A 24,039-nucleotide genomic window follows, 5' to 3' on the forward strand; every position below is an offset into this window, starting at 1 on the left:
TCCTGGGGCTTAGTGGGAGCTGCAAGAGCCGACGGCAGCGTTCAGACTTACTTTCTGCATGATGTGGTTGACCCAGGGTGACGTGCAGTTGCTGAGGTCAGGGCCTTGGGGATCCCAGTAGCCCAAATGGGCCACACACATGTATGTAGCCACGCCTGCAAGACAAGCAAAGCAAACAAGGTTAGACAGTCCTGACATTCACCAGGAGACACAAAGACTCTCATGCTGCTTTGCATTTTGTCTTTGTCACTGCGATAACTGAGGAGTGGAAGAATCTTCATCGTGAAAACTTTTCAGAGACGCAAGAGCACTTATCGTTAGCCTCAGAGCATAAGTGTCTAAGTCATATTTGAAGGTTTTATAGACAATGATGCCTGGTCATTCAGCATTAGGAGAGTAACTTTAGACAGATATCACAACTTAGCCGTCATATGACTGATGTAATTATGCTATGATAGGTAATGATATGTAGAGTAATGATTTTTCAGTTTTGTTTTCCAGATTTCAACTAAAAAGAGTTAAATTATTGATATAAAATCATATATGCACATGAAGGTCAGCATGTCCTGATCCATTTTAAATGTGCTGCATATATACAGATGAGGATATAGTCCGTAGAGGTGAGTAAGCTGTTATTTTGAGCCTGAGGTGGCACATCCAAGCAGGCATCTCATAAAAATGCATTATCTGTGGTGGATCAACACACAAAACTTTAAATGTTTGTTTTTTGTTTTTTTAAGAACAAGGCTGCTGCTTTCTGTTTTATGCAAGTATTAGTTAGTTAGTCGGCGTTAGTGGCGTGGTGGTTAGCACTGTGACCTCACACAGCAAGAAGGTCACTGGTTCAATCCTTGGCTGGGGAGAGGTTTGAATGGTGATCTTTCTGTGTGGAGTTTGCATGTTCTCCCTGTGTATACGTGGGTTCCCCCCAGATACTCCGGCTTCCTCCCACCATCCAAAGACATGCATGTTAGGTTAATTGGTTACTCTAATTTGCCCATAGGAGTGGTTGTGTGTCGCCCTAAGACTGCTGGGATAGACTCCAGCTTCCCTGCAACCCTTCGTTGGACTGTGCAGTTTCAGACAATGAATGAATGTAAGTATTAGTTGTTGCTGTTGTTTCTTGTCAATGATCCCTAATATGAGTGCATTTGTTTTTCTCTGTATATCAATACAGGAACGACTGCTTTCATACACACACATTGCAAATATAAGTGCTCATGCTAATTTCATCTTCTGCTATCCATCTAGCTTCTTACCCAGCGTCCCTACAGGGCAGGGCTGCTTGGCAGTCTGGCCTTGTTGCGTCCGGGGCCATGATATGTCGGCCATCACCCTTGGAGTGCAGAAATCTTGGGGAGGCAGCGCAGGGGGCTGTGGGACAGCCGGGTGGTTTTGCACCGGAGGCGATCGCCCTCCTTTCTGATTAGTATCAGGAATCAGATTGGTGTCGGGGGACGAGCCTCCAGGAGGAACCAAAATGGGCTGGCGGACTGTGGTGGTGGTCCTGTAGCGCTGGCCAGGCGATGTGGTGAGGAGAGGCCTGGGGGTGGTGTAGTAGGGAGGAGAACGAGTGGTAGTAGCACGGCTGGTTGATGAGGAGGAGGAACTTCCCCCGCCCATTGAACCGCCTCCTCGGTTTGGCGGCATCATTGGAGGTGGACGGTAGTCTAGCAAAAACAAGAAGACTTGATTATAATTGAAAGAAAGTAAAAACTGTTGATGCTTATTGTTTCAATTTTGCTAAAAAACATTTTTTTACCTTTCTTTAAAAAAGTATTACATTTTCAATGTACTCATTTTTAATTACTATATTTTTGTATTTATTTGACATTTTTACTTTTATGTTATTTATTCATTCAAAATTATATTATATTGTTTTTCCTTTTTGTCTTTTACTGCATGCATTGTTTTTAAATTATTGTAAATAAATGTAAGCGTTAAGGGGTTTAAAAGAAGCAATCCTCAATGTAAACACCAAGTGGTCTAAACATTAACATATAGGCAAAACTCATTAAAATAGAAACACAAACATATTTGCAGACACTCATTTATCCAGCACTAAATAGCAGTGACAGGAAGTAGGCTCATGGTTCTGATCACTTTCAAATGCTTCATTCTTTATCACTGTTGTCAAATCAGGTGTTGTCAAATCTTTGTGATGCTCTTCATCACTTTCCAGTGTTAGAATTCCAGAAACAGTTCAGTCACCGACAGTAGAAGGGAACCTATTCAGTATGTGTCAAAGTGAAGTAGTTGCAATCATCTTACAGCAAAACTCATGTTCTGAATAAGACCAGTGATTTCTCTTTCCTGCAAAAGATTACCAGTCTTTCCTCAGGGACTATTACACAGCAGTGGTTCTTGCAGCCTAACTTGGCGGAAAAAACATTCTTTCAGTGTCGTGCATTATTCATAACACCATGACATCATGAGAGGCAGAAAGGCAACTTAAATGCACATGGCACACTCCTTTATTGTCAATATTTCATTGTAAAACAGCTCAATTATTCACACCGGCCTTGTTTAAGGACAGATATGAAGAATGAGTGGATGAGAGGGCAGAAAAGAAGAGGAGCAGAGTGTGTGCTTGTAAAGTGTTCATGCCCTTTTAACTTACTGTGTATTAGTCCAATTTCTTTCTTTCTAAGTGGTGCTAGCATGCAGTTTTTCCTTACTTTGCTTCATAATTTCTTCTGGCATTACAGTCATTTTATGTAAGTCTATGCACAGGTGAAGCCTGTCTCTTCAAGCCTTCATATTTGCAGCCGTAAACATCTGACTTATCATAAATTATGGTTAAGAGCCTCATTAAAATAAATTAATTACTGACATCTGTCACAGGAAAAGGATTTAGCATTATATGGTTAAGTGTAGCCAACTAATTCATAGTTTAATATTTTAATATATGCATTTGTACCTGCTCCTATAACATCCCGCTATATTATATTCTGCAAATATAACATGTTTTTTTTTTGTTTTTTTTGTATACCTCAAATTATGTCCATGTAGAGTTTCAGGAAAGATCATAAATGTGCTAATAGAAATACAAATAGGCTATTTACGCATTGCTCCAGCTTTCATGAATCACAAAGCTGTAAATATAAACCTATATACATATATATATATATATATATATATATATATATATATATATATACATATTTATTTAGAAAAACTCTTCCCTCACCCATCCCTCCCATCTTTCCAGGGTAGGGCGGGTGGCTGTTCACCTCTCAAGCTTCAGTTGCCTTACTGCTTTTATTTTCAATGCCTACAGCAGGACAACCAACATCTTGTACAGTAGTAGAAGCAAAGCTAGCTAGATATCCATGTCTGTGTAAAACTAGGCCCTCTGGGGTCTCCAAAATTCAGCAATCATTTGCTGCCAGAAAAAGTATGAAGGCACATTTTGAAGCTTTAAGTCTAACCTGATGTTAAAATTATTGATTTACTGACTTTCAGCAAAGGTATAAAGCACCTTTCTTTATTCTTTCCTTGATCTGCCTGAGGCTAAACTATGTACTACATCCTGACCATTGCCACTGAGGGGTTACAGAGTTGTCAACTCTTAATGGAGCTGTTTATTTGTCCAGAGAAAGGAGTCTGATTGTTTGAATTTTACCACAACAGCTCATTGCAATTTACAGAGTAGCATGATCGTACCTACACGTCACAAGTTTTCTCCACTCTGCATATGGATGGTAAACTGTGAGGGTATAGTCAGAGTGAGGAACGTGAGAAAAGTGTGATGAGATTCAATGATTCACCAGTTGGATTATGCAAATAATTTTTCCTTACTGTTTTGGTAATTGATGTCTTTTTGCATGATTGCTCCTTTGGGGGACGATGTGGGGGGTGCGACCGTGGAGAGTGTGTGGGTGGTAAGCAAGAGTTGATGCTCATATTATTGCCTTTGAACTTAAAATGCCCCTTTCTGTTGATTTTAGATTTAATTAAGTTCACTGTTCTTACCTCCATCTTTCCTGTCTGCCTGCATCACCGACATCGATGCAACATCTCATACGTCCTGTTCAGGAGTCAATGAAATGATCTTGTATCTAAACTCCTCTGCTCCCCAATCTTGAATCACCGCTGCCCTGCCTTATGCATTCTCCACAGAACATTGCCATCAATCATGCGTGGCAGCCGCCGCCTAGGGACAAGCTGTCAATCTGCCTGCGCTTGTGCGAGTGTGTGTACTTATGAAGCCGAGGCTGTGTGTGCCTATCTGGACTCAAATGGGAAGCTCCATTAGGGGGCTCTGCCACAACAATAGAAGAGTAATGGTGTGTGTATGTGTGCGTCTGAGGCTGATGTCTGCTGTCATTTGAGTACAGGCCAGAAAAGTGGCTGGCAGCTTACCGGCAAGGTAACACAAAAGACTGCAAGCATCACAGGCAAAGGGCCATGGCACTTCAATGCCAGTGAATCTCTAGCTTTACTCTTCTGACACTTTTCAACAGATTTCTTTTCTTTATTTTTCTGGCTCACAGCTGTCTTTCACTCTTTGATGCGTTCTTTATTCTACAAATACCATTTTTCATGTGCATTCCCCCTGTGTCTTGAGTTTGTCCTCCTTTGCTTGCTCTTTTGCAGCACTTTATTTTGCAATGTGATGAATTCATCACTTGCATCACTCAAGGCTGTGGGGAACTACAGGAGCATGACACAAGTTCATGAAACATTTATAAAGAAGAAGCCTAGGTTGTACTCATGAGGGCTGACATATCTCCCTACATTTAAACTTGGGAGGCCTCAGGTAAATGCGCCATGACAGCCTCGACTAACCTAAACATTGTGCTCTTTGGCGAAATGGATGCCAAAAGAACAAGTAAAAAAAAAAAGAGGATAGTACAAGAGATTTCTCCAAGGTTTCTTTGCACTGCATGTATTTGTGTGGGACATAATGGTGCAAACATGTTTCAGGGGAAACATTAGTTATCAAATCACTGCCTTTGTGTTGCAGAAAATGCACAGAAACATTCGCTGCAGAAATGAGAGAAATTAGATTTTTTTTTTTTATAGTAACATTACGCTGCTGCTGCTGCTGCTGCTGTGTTGGCTGATTGCCTGCAGCATCCTACAGCTGCATTAACTATATTGTTTAAGACTGGGCAATGAGCTTCAGATCGATGCTACAGTAAATTAGACTTTCCAGTATTAATTATACATCGCAATATGACAAAATTAATGGGCAATGAAATAAACTGTGAAGCAGGGAAGTTTAAGGCTGAACATCTGACTAGACCCATGGACAAATGCATGAAAGACCACCTTTAGTTTTCCATTTCAGGGCTTTAATATGAACAGAAAAAATAACGATATGTTGATGATATAATCAATATGGTATGTTTTTAGCTAATTTTCAGCAAACCCAAAGTGCCTGAAGTTGCTTGTATATCATGTGACGATTCCATTCCATTCCATTCCTTTCCTATCCTATCCTATCCTATCCTATTCTATTCTATTCTATTCTATTCTATTCTATTCTATTCTATTCTATTCTATTCTATTCCATTCCATTCCATTCCATTCCATATAATTTGTTTTGTTTCGTCTTCCTGACCTGCAGGAAGCCCAGGGGAGTGTGAGACAATAGCAGGCTGGCAGTAAGCATGCTCTTGAAGATGTCATCTGTCACCACACTGGAGAGGCCACATAGATGCTGTCAGTCAGCCAGGGGATGCTTGTGCATCTCTAAAGTCTGACACTGTGTGAACGTATGCGTGTGTATGACGGTGTGTGGCAGTGTTTCTCTGTTTGGGTAAGGCTGCCTGCCTGTCTCGCGACGGCTCGCCTATCCTGAGCACTCTTGTCAACTTTCTTGCTCGGTAAACAAATGGGTCGTAAAAACTGCAACACAAAAGGTGGAAGGCAGGGAGGAGAGAGGAGAAAGAGACGAACTTCCCCTGGCAAGTTTTCTGATGCCGTCAGAACAACAGCAGCCAGACAGCGAGAGAAGGAACAGAGGCGAAGAGAACAGGGATTTGAACGAAGACTGAAGTTTGTCCAAAGTGGGATGAAGTGTCTGTTCATCTTAATATGCATGACTGCATGATGATTATAAGGATTTGCTTAAAATGCACACAAACACACACACACACACACACAAGCCATCTCGAGCAGCATGGAGGGAAGAATCCCGAGAGGAAACAGCAAAACGATAATCTGACTGGGGGTCACAAAGCTTTCTAGGCAGGATAGCAGCACACGCTGAATGCATGCTGCGATAAAGCACTACCCCTATGGCTGGAGAGCACACACCAACATGCACACACTTTTACAGACACTTTTTTTTTTTTTTTTTTGCTCAGTTGTGCACACACTGGAACAGAAATGTGCTTTCCAATACACACACACACACAGACCCACAGCTTGTGGCAAGTGGCTCAAGTCTGCTGATAAGACAGAATGGAACACTTCAAAGCAGTGATGCTTTAAGATAAAAAAAAAAAAAAAAAAACAAAAAAAAAAACTCCAACTAATCAAGCCTCCTTCAAAATGGCTGCCAGGCACCATCCTATTCCACTGCTAATGTTTCACATGCAGACGCATGGCTGCTTAGCCCCATTGGCTTTGCCTGTTGGTTGCATAATCATGTCGTCCCTCTGCTGAAACTGTAGGTACCTGCAGCAAATTCACCACTTATATGCCACTTTTTTTTAATCAGGGGAAGTTCCCATGTTCAAAGCAATGAGATAAAAGGACGATGTAGTTTCCATTTCTCCTGTGTTGTTTTTAATTTAAGACATTAGGATATCATCAGCGTATTTCTTTAAAGCCTGAATGGTAGCGTATGCTTTTCCACACATTCTAGATTCGTGTTAAAATCGGTGAAAATAACTAGCATGAATACACAAAAGACATCCAAGAAAATCCTATTAACATGCTGAATGAGAGATGTAGCCTTTAGCGAGGAACCCAATAGCTATTCAGGATTTTCTGTACTTTATTACCATGTTTCATAAACTGTTCTTCCACCTGCACATTTTTTTACAATTCAAAAATGAAATCTAAAGAGCAGCTATGGCTGCACGATGCTCGTGCCGCTCTTATTGTATTTACTTCCTGCAAGGCTGCGGGTTTCCCTTCCACCCTATTGTCCTGGCTGGGCCTGCTTAATTTGGCATCTGCTGTTTGGCAGAAGAGAAGTGGTGCAGAGGCCAACGGCACGCAGAGGGTCTGGCTGAGGCTATCCAATTGATAAGGACACACTGCAGGCAAAGAACAGGTGCAGCAGACTCTCTGAAGCAGAGTTCAGTCTCTGCTGACACGACTGTGTCGTAATCTATTTGGGAAGGAGGGAGATAGGCAGAGAGGGGGGAAGTGGAAGAGCAGGTGATGGATGCTGCTGGAAAAGACAAACAAGAGAGAGTGGGAGTGCAGAGTGAGGTATTAAACTGAGTGTATTCATTTTGTGTTGTGTTGCAATGCTTATTGGTGTAGAAAGCTGCTGTATCACAGGGACGGCCTGATTTTAGTTTTAACTGCTCGTTGCCTTTTGCGTTTATGTATGGTTTAATGGTTTTCTAGCAGCTATAAATGTAAAACTAGATCCACAGAGACCAGGGGTGTCCAAAACCAGCCCGCGAGGGCCGATGTCCGGCAGGTTTTTGAAGTATCCCTGTCTGAACACACCTGACTTCCGTTAAATGGATCCATAAGTTCCGCACAGTGAATCTGAGTCAGGTGTGTTGGAACATAGAAATCCTGCAGGACTGGAACTGGACACTCCTGACCTAGACTATCAGTGTATCTTTGTTCACTGCTAAAAATCGCAAAAACAACATTAAATGCTATAAATTAAATCCCACAGCCTTTGCAAAGTTTGAAACTATGTTATTTGACAACTTTTGACAAATTATAAAAAAAAATTTAAAAAAAAGTGTTTTATTTGAAATTGTGGATTTTTGTCATTAAAAGCAGTTTCGGCCATTAGAAGCAATGTTTACGTCAACTGATGTCTAACGACATGAAAACCAGAATAACTGAGATCACCAGGCATGACCACAGTTTAACATCATCCGCCCAGCCACTGTCCATGTTGGCAGCTATGACTCTCTCTTGGACTCTCAGTAATAGTTACGCAGCAGTGAATAACACATTTCCCCTGCTGCTTGGCACTGGTAAGTATGTTGTGCAGCCCTGTTTGTTACTTCAAAATAGGTAAACACAGCTGAACGCCCTTTGCTACATTTTTTAATTAATTGTTTGCAAAACACCAGGATGTGAGTTGGAAATTAGTTGGTTCATCATCCTTTCTAAGTCCAGAAACAGCAGCAAGACTATGAACTGTCTTTCCTCAAATATGCCTATAAAATCTTCAAGTATAAGTGGAACAAATGCTGCAAAACAAAACAAGTACCTTACACACTGAATACATGAAATATTCACTCTGAATGTTGTACTAAGAGCTAGATGAAGTGCTTTGTTTCATGTCTGTGCAGATCTGTTTTGGTCACACTTGACCAAACTATCATGCAATTCTTAAGTTATGACATCTTGAATTAATGTAAGCTATTTGAGGACATGTACAGCTTGGAATCATTATCCAGCACACATGGTGTATCACTGGTAAATATTAGGAAAAAAAAGTTGAGGTCCCAGGAAGCCCACAGTGAAGCTTTCTTGCTGAGAAACATGCAGTCTATGAATAGTCCAATAGTCCTTCATCCAACTAAGACCAGCTAAACTGAAACCATATTGTGGGAGATTTCAGATTTTTTTTCTCCAATAATAACTCACTTCGGAAAAAAGTGAGATTGATTTGAGATGATTTTGCCATTATTTCATTTAGTTAGTTATAGAGTTAAATGATTAAAGTTGAGTCGTGATCACTTTATGCGTACTGAAACCCAGAGTGCTTCAGTGTTTGAGAACAGATGGTATTCCCTTTTATTCACTAAGTGTGGGATAAATGTGGATTTTTTTTTTCTCTGGACCTATGGGTAATAAAGGCCCATAGCCCCACAGGAAGCCATTTAATGCGAAGATAAGTTCTGAAGCAGTGTAAAAGATTCGGAATTCAAAGGTTTCCCCCTTTGTAAACCATCAAAACACATACTGTGTAAATATGCCTTCATTTTCACACAGGCAGAATCTACACACACACGCACACATTTACACACGCACAACGTGGTTTGAAAAGCCAGAAAAGTGCTGAGGGTTAGTCTAATCAGCGATCTGGTGAAAGAGGGTCTCCACTTCAACCATTAACTGTTGTTATTCTCTCCACTTTAGCTTGCTTCCAACATTTCCTGCACTGCTGCTGCTTGATTGCAATCTGGTGCCAAGAAGGAGAATGGAGGAGGTGAGAGAAGCAAACAGAGGAGGGAAGGGCAGAGGAAAGAAGAGGCGGTGGGGGTGGCAAGGAGAAAAACAGGTGGAGGGGGTATTAAGACAATAGTTGCTCTATGCATGACTTCCTTAGGAAACGGGACTCTGTGATTTTAAGCATAAAGGGTTCAAAAGCCAGTCTTTAAATCTCTATAATCTGACATCTAGGCAGGTGAAGGTCATGCACATGAATCTCTTAACTTGACGCACTGTAAAAGATTGTGACACTTACAGTAAAAAATTAGCAATAGAATTGCTTGTATTTTACTTTTATTTCTAGATTCCGTGTGGAATCATTTTTATGTTACTGCAGTGCAGGAATCCAGTGATTTACAGTGTTTTGCACTAAACTACTGCCATCTGCTTTGCCAGTTTTGAAACATTTTTTACAGTGTAGAATAATTCTAGGAATCAGATTTTTATTTTTGTCTTAGTAAGATGTGCGAAGGATGTTATGTGTTGTTAGAAGATGTTTTTTTCAAGTCTCGATTAACTCTCTACAGTATATTCAAAATTGAAGAGAAATGACTTCAGGAAAACTATTAATCTCCCTGATGGATGTCAGATTTTTTTTCTTTTGCCTGCAAGTGCCGTTGTTGAGAGGCAAATTGACAAGTTTGACTAGTTTAGCACAGCGTTGTGTGAAAAGTGATCAGCACACAAAGGCTGAGACAGAACTGCAGCCTTTTTAATACTGAAATACTGAACATTAATACTGAAATAATTCTGCACTGGGCACATTTTCTAGTCTTAGATGATTAAATAAATTCACAAGAAATAAAAAAAAGTTTGGAATGAAAACCTTTATGAAAAAACTATTTGTGAAAGCACAAAAAAGTACAGCTTAATTATCATTATTTAATCATTTTCCATCAAATTTTTACAGATTTATAACACTGCAAAAACTCAGCCTAAATATATGAATAAAGACTATTATTATCAATTCTAGCTACATTATCTTAGACTGTCAGCAAAAACTGGTGCAGGGTTGCTCAGGAAACTTTTCATAATTACTTTTAACTGCTGTTTCTTTATATGAGCTTAAGTAAAGCATCATGCTGATGGACAGTGAGACGCCACAAAGACAAATAATGTTAAAGCAATTTTATGGGTGCATTCACATCAGGATGGTCCACTAGACTCGGTCCAACTGGGGACTTGGTTCAGTTGGAAGCAGGAAACATTCATTTGGACCAAGAGTGCATTCATGCTGCACTTCCCAAACAAGTTGGAGGTTTAAAAAAAACCTGCTTCACTCTCCATCAGAAGCAAGAAAACATGATGCTGCATTGGATCCTAGTGATCCAGGTTGATCATATTTCCATCAGAATATGGACTAAATTTCACCATGTGTTCCCTGTGAGCTATTTTTCCCATCCATGGCAGCCTATAATCCCAAATGGATGTTGGTCCTGTTTACCCACAGTTCCATGCTCTGAACTCACGCTGCTCTTTGTTTTATAGTCCGCTTGAAATGGATGGAGATCTGCATTTGTAGGCGGACCAAGTCTGCAACTCTGTTCCAAATCAGATTTTGCGTATTCACATTACCTCCTCAAACGATAGGGGACTTTCCAAACAAACGGATGAGGACTCATCAATTTTATAGTTTCCATCCAAACAAAAGAACAAAGATACCTGGAAAATGGAGTAGCTGAAGAAATCAAAAAGAAGGACACTAAAGAAAAAACAAAGATCGTTTTCTCCCATCCTGAATATGCAGATAATATGAATCATTTTTTGACTTTGTTGGGAAAACTTTCTAAAGTGTGGCAAGACAGACTGGAGGAGATAAATTATTCAAATGTTTCATCGGAGCCATGCTGCTTGCGTAGGGCAAACCTCTATAATATGCATGTAAGAAGACATGATGAAACAACTCTATAAACAGCAGAGAATGAGTGCGCATTTGGGGACTGTGGGGTGGAAGAAAGCGGTGATGCAGAGACAAGTGACTTTGACTCCGACTTTACATTCATGCACTAGGCCTCTATAATATATACATCTAAGGGCACTCAATGAAATAGGCCTGTGTGATGTGGGAGCGAACTTGGAGCAGAAAAGGAGGACAGATTAGGCGGGAGATAAGCATGTTGGAGAGAAAAATGGGGAAAAACACTGAGTGAAAGAGAAAGATGTATGAGAAGGAAAGAGGAAACTTTGAGATTCCTGCCATTGTGAGTTGGTTTTTGTGTGCGAAACAGGGGGGGGACGGGGATTTAACAGTCAAAGAATAAAACACAAACAGACAAGGAAAACAATAGATGTAGAGAGGCAGTTTGCTTTCTTGTTAAATACCAAGGGAGAAAGTATGCGGGTTTCAAAAAGATCATTTCCTGCTGCACCAACCGTGTGATAGAATGCATAGGAGGCAGTCTTAATGTTATCTCTTAGCCCAAGGTTAACAAAACCCGCTTCATTTTCTTTCTTTCCTGTGATGTTCAATTTCTAATGCTTAAAGCAAACCAGAAATACATACATAGAGAAAGTGAACTAAGCTGGATATATTCCTCAAAACCAGGAACCTTATCTGTCTTTCAGTACTTACTACTTTTAGTGCAGCAAACATTACATCCTGAAGTCTTTTTATTTGTTCATTCATTTCTTTTCATGTATTTATTTTTTCCAAAAGCTAAATTTCTAAGCATATAATATGTATTTTGTCCAAACCACCAGCACAGCCACTGTCGGTGATACTGTTACTTGATACCGATACTCTGAACTGCTGAGCTTCAGTGGAAACTGGAGAAGTTTTGGAAAAACACATTTTAAAATGTACTTTTGCTAAGGTTTATTTTATCTGTACTCTTGCACTTAAGTATTTTTCAAGTCTGTAACATCAGAGGGTGAAAACAAAAGTCACATCAAAGAAAGTAAAAGAAAAGCCAAATTGTGTGAGACTGGCCGAATCAACAACTGCAGCAGAGAGGAAGCTGTTGGAGTGTCTGCCGAGTGGCTGCTGGAGGGCACTCAGCTGACACCACTCTGCGACAGATACGGTGCATGTGTTTAATGTGGAAGTTCACTGGCGGGGTAGGCTGTCAGGAAGTGTGATCGCAACTGGACTGTGATTGTGAACTGCAAAAAATGCAAAGTAATAAACCAAAACAGTGGTGTCATTATGGAGGTTATGGCTGGCATAAAGTAAGCAATTTATGAATAATGGTTAGCAACACTTTAACAGTGATCAGGTGGATATTTGCTTATGATTGAGATTTTTCCTTAACACATCTGAATTTATTGTAAATTCCTAACTAAATTTACCTCACTAATGTAACGCTGTCCAGGATATTTTCTATATCCTAAGTGAAATAATAGTTAATGTAATAATCAGCAATTCCTTAGTTACTAATATTAGTTGAAAAATAAGATTGGGTTATGACTACATACCTTTCATATCATCTTCTAGGTAATGGGAATCTGGAAATATTTATCTGGTAATCTCTGACTGTTTAGCCTTGATCTTGTTCATAACATCTATATTGGGGTAATCCAGTTTGAACCAGACAGCCACTCTCAACTTGAAGATTCTTGTTCATATGTGACTGAAAATGTCCGAATATTTATCTCCTTACTTTGTATCAATGTTCTTACAGCCCCACTGCTTGCTAGCCAACTAGCTAGCTAGTCCTTGCTAGCTTAATCTATTCTACCAGCTGCTGGCAAGCTCAAACTTTCATGTCAAAAAATACAGAGCACAAACCAATAGTTTACGCAATTTGGTCATTTTAAAATGGCATCATTACACAATTTGCATAGTTTATTAACAGTGACTATAGATTACAGAACTCCCAGTCTTGTATATAGCACATACAAATTCTAATATCATGGCTAGGTGGACATTCATTGGTTTCCTTGAAAATACTGCTGGAAACTTAAACAATGACCCTCTTGTTTCTTTGTACATATTAGACTCTGTATAAGAACATTGATGTGCGCATATATATATATATATATATATATATATATATATATATATATATATATATATATATATATATATATATATATATATATATATATATATATATATATATATATACACATATATATAGTAATTGTTTGCTTGCAAAAGTTTTACCCTAATATCAAGTGACACCTACTGTGTGCTATGTTCAACAAAGTTAAAGTTGTTACCACTGTTTTGTTATAGACTTTGCACACATGGCCTTCAAAAAACTGGGTGTACTGAAGGAACTTTGCTTTCATCCCTTTGTCAAACAACAGAACAATGCAACCACTTCAGACTGAACACTGTTTTAACCACATATCTTTGTTATACAGTTAAAGACACAACTGTAATCGGTGTCCTCTGTGTTGTACCCCAGTTATTTTCTGTCCTCAGTGGCCAACCTCATCCTTCTCGTAGGCCATGGCCCATTTCCTGTCTCGTTTCATATCTTAAGAAGTTTACATGAGCCGGAACAAAAACAGGGTATGCATTAAGCAACATCAATAATGACTGGAAACCTTCTGAATGGCCCCTTTCATTGGTCTGTTTCCTGAAATTACAACAGTAAGGGAAGGAAAAAACAAAAAACTTAAGCTGGACATAACAAGTTTGCTTACAGCTCTACAGCAAAAAAAAAAAACCTGTATCAACATGCAACCAAAGAAAGCTTCAATAAATCAATTTGTTGCCTCACTATCTGAAGAATGAGAAAATCATGCAGTTAAGGTAGCTAATTTATTCCTTGTCTTCATTGAGTGAGGAAGCAGAGCGGAGACGAGCACAAAAGAGCCGGGTGTCATTGATTGTATGTATTTATCCCCCACTGGTCAGTAGTCTGGCTCGTTGCTATGCACTGGAGGTCATTCCTAACATTAAATCTCCATTGATCCCCTCTTTAAAGCCTCTTGAGACACCCAGATCTCCATAATGAGAGTGATCACCTCCTCATAATAAATAAACACTCACAAATCGAGAAAGAAAAAACTCAAACTGTAAATATATTGGCCCATGTGCATGCCCATCATTATATAAATGCACATATTTATATATGTGTGTGTGCAAACAAATACATAAGCAGTCTTTTACAGGCTCTTTTCACACACACACACACACATACACACACACACACACACACACACACAAACCCACACACTGATCGGTTGAAACCAAGTTTATTGCTGTCTCGCTCTATAATTTCTTGTACTGCGCCTCCTAACTGCATGTAAGAGCATGCGTTAATTCAGACATCATTTAATAAGACACGCAGCCAGACTGCCTTGACCACTCCATAGAAAGGTGCTGAAAGGCAATTACGCTGGGCAAATAGCCCTTCAGGCTCCAGGGGCCTAAGCCCTTCCATCCAAAGGAAAGAAGGAGGGGAGGGTGGACTAACACTTCATACCAGAGTCAAAAGTGATCTTAAGACAGGACTCCTGGCTCTTTCACATTGAAATGGTATTTATATATATATATATATATATATATATATATATATATATATATATATATATATATATATATATATATAATGTATGTGTGTGTGTGTATATACACTTAAATTCCTAAATTTACTGATAACCAATCCACAGTGTCTTTTCTATAACGTGTTGCTTGTTGCATGTTTATATCTTAATTTGTTCTCTTGCCATGATGAAAATTCCAAATATCTCATATTATGTTGATCAAAGTTAGACCATTTTCTGACCCATTGTCAGAAAAAAAATCACAAAGATCGGTCAAGTTGTAGTTGTTTGTGGAAAGTTGCAAAGAAACGGACAGACAGATTACCGCCAGCAAAAACATAACCTCCTTGATGAAGATAAGCATCTTGCTAAAAAGGGCCCCAAGGACCTGAAATTTTCTGGACCCTCTGTGGTATTCAAGCATGCAAATAAATTATAACTTCCATCTGCTTAATGTTTTAATGTTAACAAAACACTGAGATGCATTATACCTGTTTTGCTCATTGGAGTTTCAAGCTGCATTTGAGTGCTCTTGGTTTATCAAAACATTTAATCCAAACAAAACAGTGATTTGCAAGTGTGGATTTAAAAGTTGTCATGAGGACAGTGAAACAAAACCGAACCAAAACAATGAGCAGAAACTTTCCCTTTGACCAGTTCCGGCTTTAAAATACTTTGTCACAATATCTAAAAACTCTAATTGGAACAGCTTCCTGCTGGAAATTATAGGACCCATAAACATCTCTCATAGTGTGTTTGTGTTGTGCTTCATCACTAATAAGAATGAAAATACATTTTAAGCATTCATTAACAGCAACTGGTGACCAGCATTGACAGCAAACTCATATAAATGACTCAAAGGTAAACGTAAAACACATGTCAAACAGGTTGGAGCATCTTATCATATACAGCTGTTAATAGTCCCACCTTCCCCCACACACTCTTCCTCGCTTGCCTTATACACTCACTAAGAATGTGCTGTGATTTGTTTAGCAGCCATGGAGACTAAAGAGGAAGCGTATAAGTGGTGCACTTAAAAGTAGGTGTATGTAAGGTTTGGCATTAATGCTGTTAGAGGTATTTTTCTAAAGGCAAAGATCAAGATAGTCTTTATGATGTCTAGCTGATTTCCACAAATAGCAAATCTGCTGACATCTAGACTTCCAGGGACACTAATATATTGAGGGATAGCTGCAAAATTATTCCAGTACATGTTTTATTTCTATTTGTTTGTGTGGACTCTTTTGTTCCCTCTGAAAATATACGGATCTCAGGTAGGGGCTGATTAACAATCCTAATTGAGAGACATGACAGCACAGATGGTACATTTCTTTATCTACTTTTTCCAACTCATTTACCAGAATGAATCCCTAAGAGAAGATTACGACTACAACTCTTCCGCATGTTGCAACTGATAGAAGTGTTTTATAGTCAAATACATGTCATATGCCATCTTGTAGCCTCTTCAATGCATATCATAGAGAAAGTCTTCAAAGAATGATATTACGATGCTGTAAAATGAAACTAGAAAGAATTGGAGCAGGAACTTGGGTTGGACTTACCATTGTTGCCAAAGTCCAACGAGTACTTGACCACGTGGTAGTTATTCCACACGTATAGCAGGTTGTCTCTTGGGTTGTAATCCACTGCAGCTATGTACTGGTAGGAATTAGGGAATGGTATGTTAACCGTCACTTCCTTGCTCTTATCAGTGTTGTACATGTAGTCGATCTTGTTCCCTGTCCCTTCATTGTCGTCATCCTCATAGACGGTTTTGACCACATACAGGACTCCGCAGATCATGAAAGCATTGGAGGCTGAGCGCTTGTCGTAACTGGTGTCCCAGGAGCCTTCGATGCGCAGGGTGTAAGGGTTGAGCTGGCTTACCACGATACGCCCGTTGTTCTGCTCTGTTGCATAGATCACCCACAGCCCATTCTCATCCACAGCAAGGTCAATGTCCGACTTGCCCCCCCAACGGTATGGTGAAGTGTCATGGTAGTTGGCATTGGCAATGATCGCCTCACCGCTTTTAATGCGCGTGCGCAGGTCAAACTTTACAATGTTACGGGTACGCTCTTTGTTAAAGAAGAGCGCACCATCATAGACAACAAAACCAGTCCCATCCACACGATGTGGCAGTTTATATGTGGTGGTAGGCCGGCCAGCGATGAAGTCCTCTTTTGACGAATATTCTGTCAGCGTGTCGGTTCGGTATGGAGTCCAGGGCATGTAGTAGATCTTATCAGAGGATTGCATCGGGTCTTTGCACCATGCACCAGACTGGTGGTCTGATTCAAAGAGATGTTCACTTTGATACACTCCCCGTAGAATCCCAGGGCACAGAAATACTAGGGAACAAATGACAACATTTTCACATTAGATACGCTTTAAACCAGTGATGTCAAATGTCAGCTATTCTCTCCAGAGCTTCTGACAGTGCCATCATCTGTGCTTGCCTCTTTTTGTAATTGTTCATAAATAATATAACACAGTGTTCTAACTTAAGCTTAACAACCAGTGAATGATGATGACATGATAGGCTTACCGTGTTGTGATTTGGATTTTGTATAGTCTGTCATTCTTAAGCACAGCAACAGCATGCCTTCTATTCAACAGATAATACCCTGTTCCTCACTTAAGAGATGAAGGGAAAATAGCACATTTTGTTCTACTTCTACCCTTTATTCCCATTTCTCCCTCCCTCCTTAGTTCCTCATTAGTCTCAGAGCTCTTTCTTCCTTTCTCTCCCTTTCCATTTCTGTCAGTAACCTCCCGACTCCAGAGCCGAGCACATCTTTTATCGTCTGCTGTTTTTGCAGTTGTTACAATAATTATTTTCCCACTCCACGCTCTGTGTTCCCATCTTGGAATACCGGGGTCATGTTTTATGAGGGATGTGGGAGTTGTAGTAAATTCTGGGAAGCCACCGCGACCAGTCTTAGGAACCTTTGTAATTTAACTGGAATGTTGTCGCATCTATATAACACACACGCATAAAGGCCAGATGTGCATTGTGGTCTTGCTTTCCCCATTTTGTTTAATAGTGAAATTCCAGATTTCACACAAAAGCCTGGGAACATTTATTGAATATTCATTGGCTTCTTAAAGCACTGACATCGCTTTAATATCACAAGGAAGCATTTGAAATATTAAATGTCACTGTAATTTTCTGTTCATTGGCTCATTATAAAAATGTACTCAACCCATGGAGAGTTTGTTAAGTGACATTCTACACAATATCATGGAATGATATGGCCCTGGAGTGTGTCTAATGAGAACCAGAATTTCTAAATTGCCTCTATATGCAAGCTGTCTTAATATAGCAGCAGTGACTTTGAAGGAGATGTCATGCTGCCACAAGGTACAAAACGCTTCAAACACTGCCATCAAAAAGTGACGACCAATCCCAGATTTTGAGAATGTGTGCATGAGCGTGGGCTTGAGTTACAGACTTACCTTTTTGTTCTACTTCTGCATGAGCCACGGGCAAAAGATTTGGAAAATAAAAGAGAGAGAACAAGGGAGAGAAAGAGATAGAGACAAGAGACAAAAATAGATTAATGATGCAATAATAAGGAAATCATGATAATACAATCTCGGATCTCCATAATCGTCCTCATATTTCATCCTAACCTTGTGAGAGTGCCAGGATGCTCTCCATGTGTGATTGGTAATAACATTACATAAACGTCTGAGGAGAACGCACTGAAACTGGAAAGCTGTCTCGCAGTATTGCATCTCACATACGCTGTGCACCCACATATAAGGGGGGGGATAAGCAAAGATGCTCATGTCCAACAGACACCCAAAGAGGAAGAGGAATACTGTGATGAAACGCATAGGAGCATGACACAACATGCACACACACATACTCGTAGTGTCCCTGGTGGTCTTCCCCCCTACTGCAGAACAAAATACAGCAAAACAAAATGACCTGCGATAATAAGCTCTTTTAATGTATGCTAATAGTAACAGAGCAATGAAAACTAGGAAACTGATTTGATTACTGGGATTGCATTTCAGTGGACAAGCCAAAACTGCTGCAGTAAAATGCTTTTTGATACCCACTGGATGAGCTAATGCTCTGTGTGTGTCGTGTAATCCGTGTGGCTGTGTATGAGCGCAGAAGCATTTCTGTGTGTGTGGAAATGGGAGCACACTGAAAGCACCGGTTAGTGTAAAGCCAGACACCCATTCCCTGTCGATAACAAAGCTTTCATTCATAAATGGAGCAAATCTGAAACCTTTTATTTTTTTCACCCCCCCCAAATAAAAACACTTATTAGCACATTTACATTATCTGGTTTGTGGTGGAACAAGCTACATTGTTGCTGGCTGGAATTCTGTGAAAAAGGTTGGTTGGTAATTAGGGATGGGGTGTCATAAATGGTGGTGGAGGTGTGGACCCAATTGCAGGAGAAGGAAGCCAGAGATGCGGAACATGGAGGTTTTAATCATGGAATAAACTGAAGGCAGAACTCACCAGGGAAACATGGTCTAACACACACAATGATTCAGCAACTCAAAACAGAAACCAAGGTGCGTATTTACACACACAAACAGCACAAGACACAGGTGGAATGACTTAACTAATGAGTTCAGGTGAGCTAATGAACGGAAAAGCAAAACAGGAAACTAGGCATTAGGGAACAAAAGCAGGAAAACTACAAACTAACACGGGAAACCAGGAACTAAATCGAACACAAAACATCAAATCCTGACATGAGGGTTGAGCAGATTTTAATGTTAAAAATGCCAATATCTCAAGTGAGATTTTCTGCACCAACACCTCTCCTTATGATCCTAAAACCCAAACTGTAAAAGCTTTGGATTTAGTGTCTTTGTAAAGTCCATAAATATGGCATAAAGAAAACACATCAATAATTTAATAGAATATTAATATGTGACTGTAAATTTGAAATAATGTTTGCCCCAGATCTCAGAAAACAGCCTGCCTGAGCATCCTGTTTTTGAGCCAGATTATAAGAAAACAATGTAACCTAGCTTTCAAGAAATATTGGTATTCTAGTGTCAAAAAAGGGCGCAAGCCTTTCATGATTAATTATGTGATATCATAACCCAATTATCTTCATTGTTCATCACTTTCTCGGAGAGTCAAGTTTGACGGTGTGTGTCTGTCAGACATGATATGTTGTTAGGAAAATCTCAAGCCAAAAGTTGGTGATATAGCTGTTGGGACATATTCATTCTTATTGAAGTTGGAACTAACTGCATATTTGCACTCAAACATGTGAAGTTTTTTGCTAACAAGAATGGCACCAGTACAATTATCATTTGGCAAGTTAAGAAATGAGTTAACATCTCATGTTGTCATATAAGCCACACAGATGACAGGGTAAAATCTGACACCGAAACAAAAAAAAAAACAGTTAACCTGTCTATGTGTAAATCTCAGCTTTGTAAAGTGTTTTCCTGAGTTTATTTTCAGTTCCTGAAAACTGCATTTGCATGAAGTAAAGCACAAACACACAGAAAATCAGCATTTGTCAGAAAATCTCTGTGTGTGAATAAGGTCTCAGAAGCATCAAATTTTGTTACTAAAAATTTAGAACCAGGCGTTGAGTGGAATCAGTTCTCAGTGCATGAAGAAAACATAATTGGCCACTTGCAATGACCGGCAGAGAGGTGAAGCTGGACAATCTAACAAGGCCCTTATTGTTCCCCTTCCCCCTGACCCAAACCCTAACACCTAACCAGTTATGCTAGATATGGGCAGACTTGGATCTCTATCGAAGGATCCAACAAGTTGCAGTCAACAACTGTGGTGGACATCCATTAGTAAAAAATATAGGAAAGTTGGTCAGTAATTACTTTCATATCTGTTAATATCTAGACTATTTATATCATAAGTGAGATGCCAATCAGTCACATGAATTTACTGTTTGCCACCTCAGACCAACAGCTGGTGAGGTACATCATTTTAGTCTTTTCTCATCAGACATGATGTGGTTATACAAATCTTTTAAACAGTAGTTTATTATTATTATTATTATTATTATTATTATTATTATTATTGTTGTTGTTGTTGTTGTTACTTTTTTATTATTAATAATAATGATAATGATTATAACAATAATAATAATGATAATAATAACAATAATAATTTAAAGTTTCTTAATATCTTCTAAATGAAAGTCATAAAAAGCTGATAGGAAGCTTGGCTTATCATAGACAAATTGCTATCCATAGATTTTCACAGCACTCTCTAATGAAATGCACACATCCTTAAAACCTTTTTAACATATGAATTTGATTCTACTTTGGCCCCTTGGGGTCTGAGCGGAATGTGAACACGACAGAAACCTAATCCTGCAGGCTGTGCCCCTTGTGTCTTTCAAGACTGCTAGAGACCTGCTGTATGGAACTAGTCCCCTGAGAGGTGAGAGGAAAGGAATAGAGGAAAGGAAAGAAGAGGAAAAAAGTAGAGAGGGGAGCAAAATCCTCAAAGGAAAAAAAAAAACATTCAAACTTCTGGATGGCACATGTTTATATATAGAAAATGTACTCTACATATTGCAAACTATGTGCATAAATTCTTCAGCACATTAAGCCAAAACCCATCAGCAGTCGATATAGAAACACAACACATGTGACATACAAAAACACACATGCACACACCAACACTCAAGCAACCATTAAATCCTCGCCTCATGAAAAATGCATGCTAACTGGTGCAGCTCAGCACAATTCCCGATAAATAAGCAATCTCTGGAAGGAGATTGTATCCAACTCAGAACCCTGAAACAAGTATACATGCGTGTTTGCGCGTGCATTTGTATGCTATTAAAGGTTAAGATACAAAATGGTTCACCACAAAGAAGCAGCTCCCTTGTGAGGTAAAATTGGAAAGAAAGCAGATAGCCTGTCTATGCAGTGGGGGGTGGCGGCGGTGGTGAGAGTACGATGGAACGATAGATAACAGCGAGCTAAACACAAACACACTACATGCACACATACACCGACACAAAGAGGCACATTGTGGTTGGGAGGACAGGGATTGATGACACCAAAACAACAAGGCCTCCACATCACCTGAAGCTCTTACATCCCAGAGACACAAAGCAAAAACACAGAGAGTTCAAGGTTGCCAGCAACTAATAGATTTCAAATGAAAGTGTGGCAGCAACAAGTATACCAAATGGCACACAAAATGTCAAACAAATGTCATTCAATTTGTACCGCTGCTCAGTGTTTCACTAGATTAATGGACGTCTCTGCGGGTGAGCTTATTGCAGCCGTTTTTTTTTTTCAGGTGTCTCTTTTTCTTTTTTAATCTCCAGGACAAGGGTAAGAAATCAAGGTTTCTCATAGATCACAGGCATTCATTTTTCAGAGCACAGCATTCGACAAGTCGCATAGATGTCCGCGACACATCTGTTGAAACTTCAAGGTTTTGTCAAGGGTAGCTCAAGCATGTAAGATGATAAGAGAGACGAGTAGTCTTCTCCACCAATGCTAATTTAGCCAGCGAGTGTGGCAAAAAGAATATGATAATGTCATAATTTCTAAGAGAACAACAACAAAGCATATCTTGTCAGTCGCATCCAATTTTATTCAAATGACTATTTCACATGAAGGAGCCTTTTTTTTTTTTATCTACGCTGCATTTTATCCAGATCATTCGCAAAATCAGTTAGACTGTGCATTTACCTATGCGGCTATACAGGAGGAAAAAAATTTTACTAATTTATTCCCAGCAAGGCTTTGAATGAATATTAGATTTAGAAAGAAAAAAAAAAAAAAAAAAAAACTTGCAGAATAATAAGGAAGTGTCACCTCTCTAGTTTCACATTCATTAAAAATCACCTCCTTATTCATTAAAATCTGCAGGAGAATTTTCTCAACTTCACGTGAACAGCTCTTACACTCTACCTTGGATGCTTTCTGTTTTTTTCTCCCCCTTTTCCATTTCTCTTACGCTGCGCACACGCACACAGAAGCAGTGTTAACCCAACTGTGCTGCTGTGTAAAGATAATTAGCATTTTTATTGAAAACGTATGGTTTATTAAGGATGTGTTCGTCTAGGAGCAGAGACGGTGCGTTCTCTTCAGTGTGTGTCGTAACGTGTGTATGTGTGTGTGTGTGTGTGCGTGTGAGGCACGGGCACACGCACCATTCTGCATGTACGAGTGGCGACAGCAGCCTTCCTGCGATTATCACTGATCTCCAATCGGCCGGCTAAAGCCCAAGGTCATTTCTGGACACAAGCGTTTTCTGCTTTCTTTCTCCGTTATTCTATTCTCCCCCTCTGTTCCTATATCCTCACCTGCCATTCCGTTTCATTATTTCATCCCCTGCTTTTTCTCCTTGTTCATTCTCTCCATTACCTCCTCTGTATTTCCACCACTCCCCCCCCCCTCAAGCCAGAACCCGTCCATCCTCTTGCGTGGTGTCTTTTATCAGTTAATTCGTTCTCTCTGTACCTCGTCTGCTGGCCTCGTCTAACCCATTTCTCACTATCTCTGTTTCAGCTGTCGCTCTGTAGTCTGTCCTTCTGCCTCCTCCCCTCCCCCCCTCACCCCCGCCCCAATCCTCCTTTTCCCTTCTCTTTTTGGAAAACACACAAACACACACAAAACTATCCACACAAACTCATACACTGTACGTCGCTACAAAGAAAGCACATACAAAGAAGGAAGGAAAGAATCTTAAGGGTGAGTTTCCACGACGACATGCTTGCGTGTGATCATGATGAAGTTATTCCAAGGGTCCAGTCTGACAGAAGTGTTTAATTGGACAGACAAGAGGGTGATTTTATCTTTTAATTAGCTTTCCAACCAAGCCAAGTTGTATTGTCTCAAATAGACTGGGTATTGCATAACATATCTCTGGCTTTCCTGATTAATAATTGCTAATTGCTTCATAACAGCAAGTGAGAGAGCTGGAGCATACTGAATGAAGATGAAGAAATGGATAGACATGAGCACACCTGTTTTTAAAAAGGACGAACAAATTAAGGTTTTTTTTTTTTTTTTTTTTTTTTTTTTCTGCCGTAAAAGAGTTCTCTGCTCAGATTAAATCTTTCCATCTACAACAGCCGCCTTGGAGAAGCACTTTGTACGGAAGAGTGCTAATGGTTGTATGGATATTTATAGTATGCCTGCAGTGCTATGAGACAGTATACACAGGTGGCTAATTACTGCAGAAGCTAGCTGGCTAGTTTGGCACACGACCGCCACAAACTCATACCACAGTGAGCGAGAGAGAGAGAGAGAGAGAGAGAGAGAGAGAGAGAGAGAGAGAGTCAGTGCTTGATTGTA

General features: G+C 39.7%; 1 protein-coding gene across 1 annotated transcript in view; it reads right to left on the bottom strand.

Annotated features, from left to right (window-relative positions):
* adgrl3.1 (adhesion G protein-coupled receptor L3.1) overlaps positions 1-24,039 on the bottom strand; it is a gene marked incomplete at its 5' end in the record, with an annotated part of 102,975 nt that overhangs the window by 46,928 nt on the left and 32,008 nt on the right. Inside the window, 4 exons of the mRNA XM_079264596.1 lie at positions 52-155; positions 1,260-1,670; positions 16,317-17,105; positions 18,214-18,228. Coding sequence (XP_079120722.1) covers positions 52-155; positions 1,260-1,670; positions 16,317-17,105; positions 18,214-18,228 — 1,319 coding nt within the window. The remainder of the gene's footprint in view (positions 1-51; positions 156-1,259; positions 1,671-16,316; positions 17,106-18,213; positions 18,229-24,039) is intronic.

Source organism: Telmatherina bonti (assembly GCF_933228915.1).
Source record: "Telmatherina bonti genome assembly, chromosome: 3".
Classification (NCBI taxonomy): Eukaryota; Metazoa; Chordata; class Actinopteri; order Atheriniformes; family Telmatherinidae; genus Telmatherina; species Telmatherina bonti.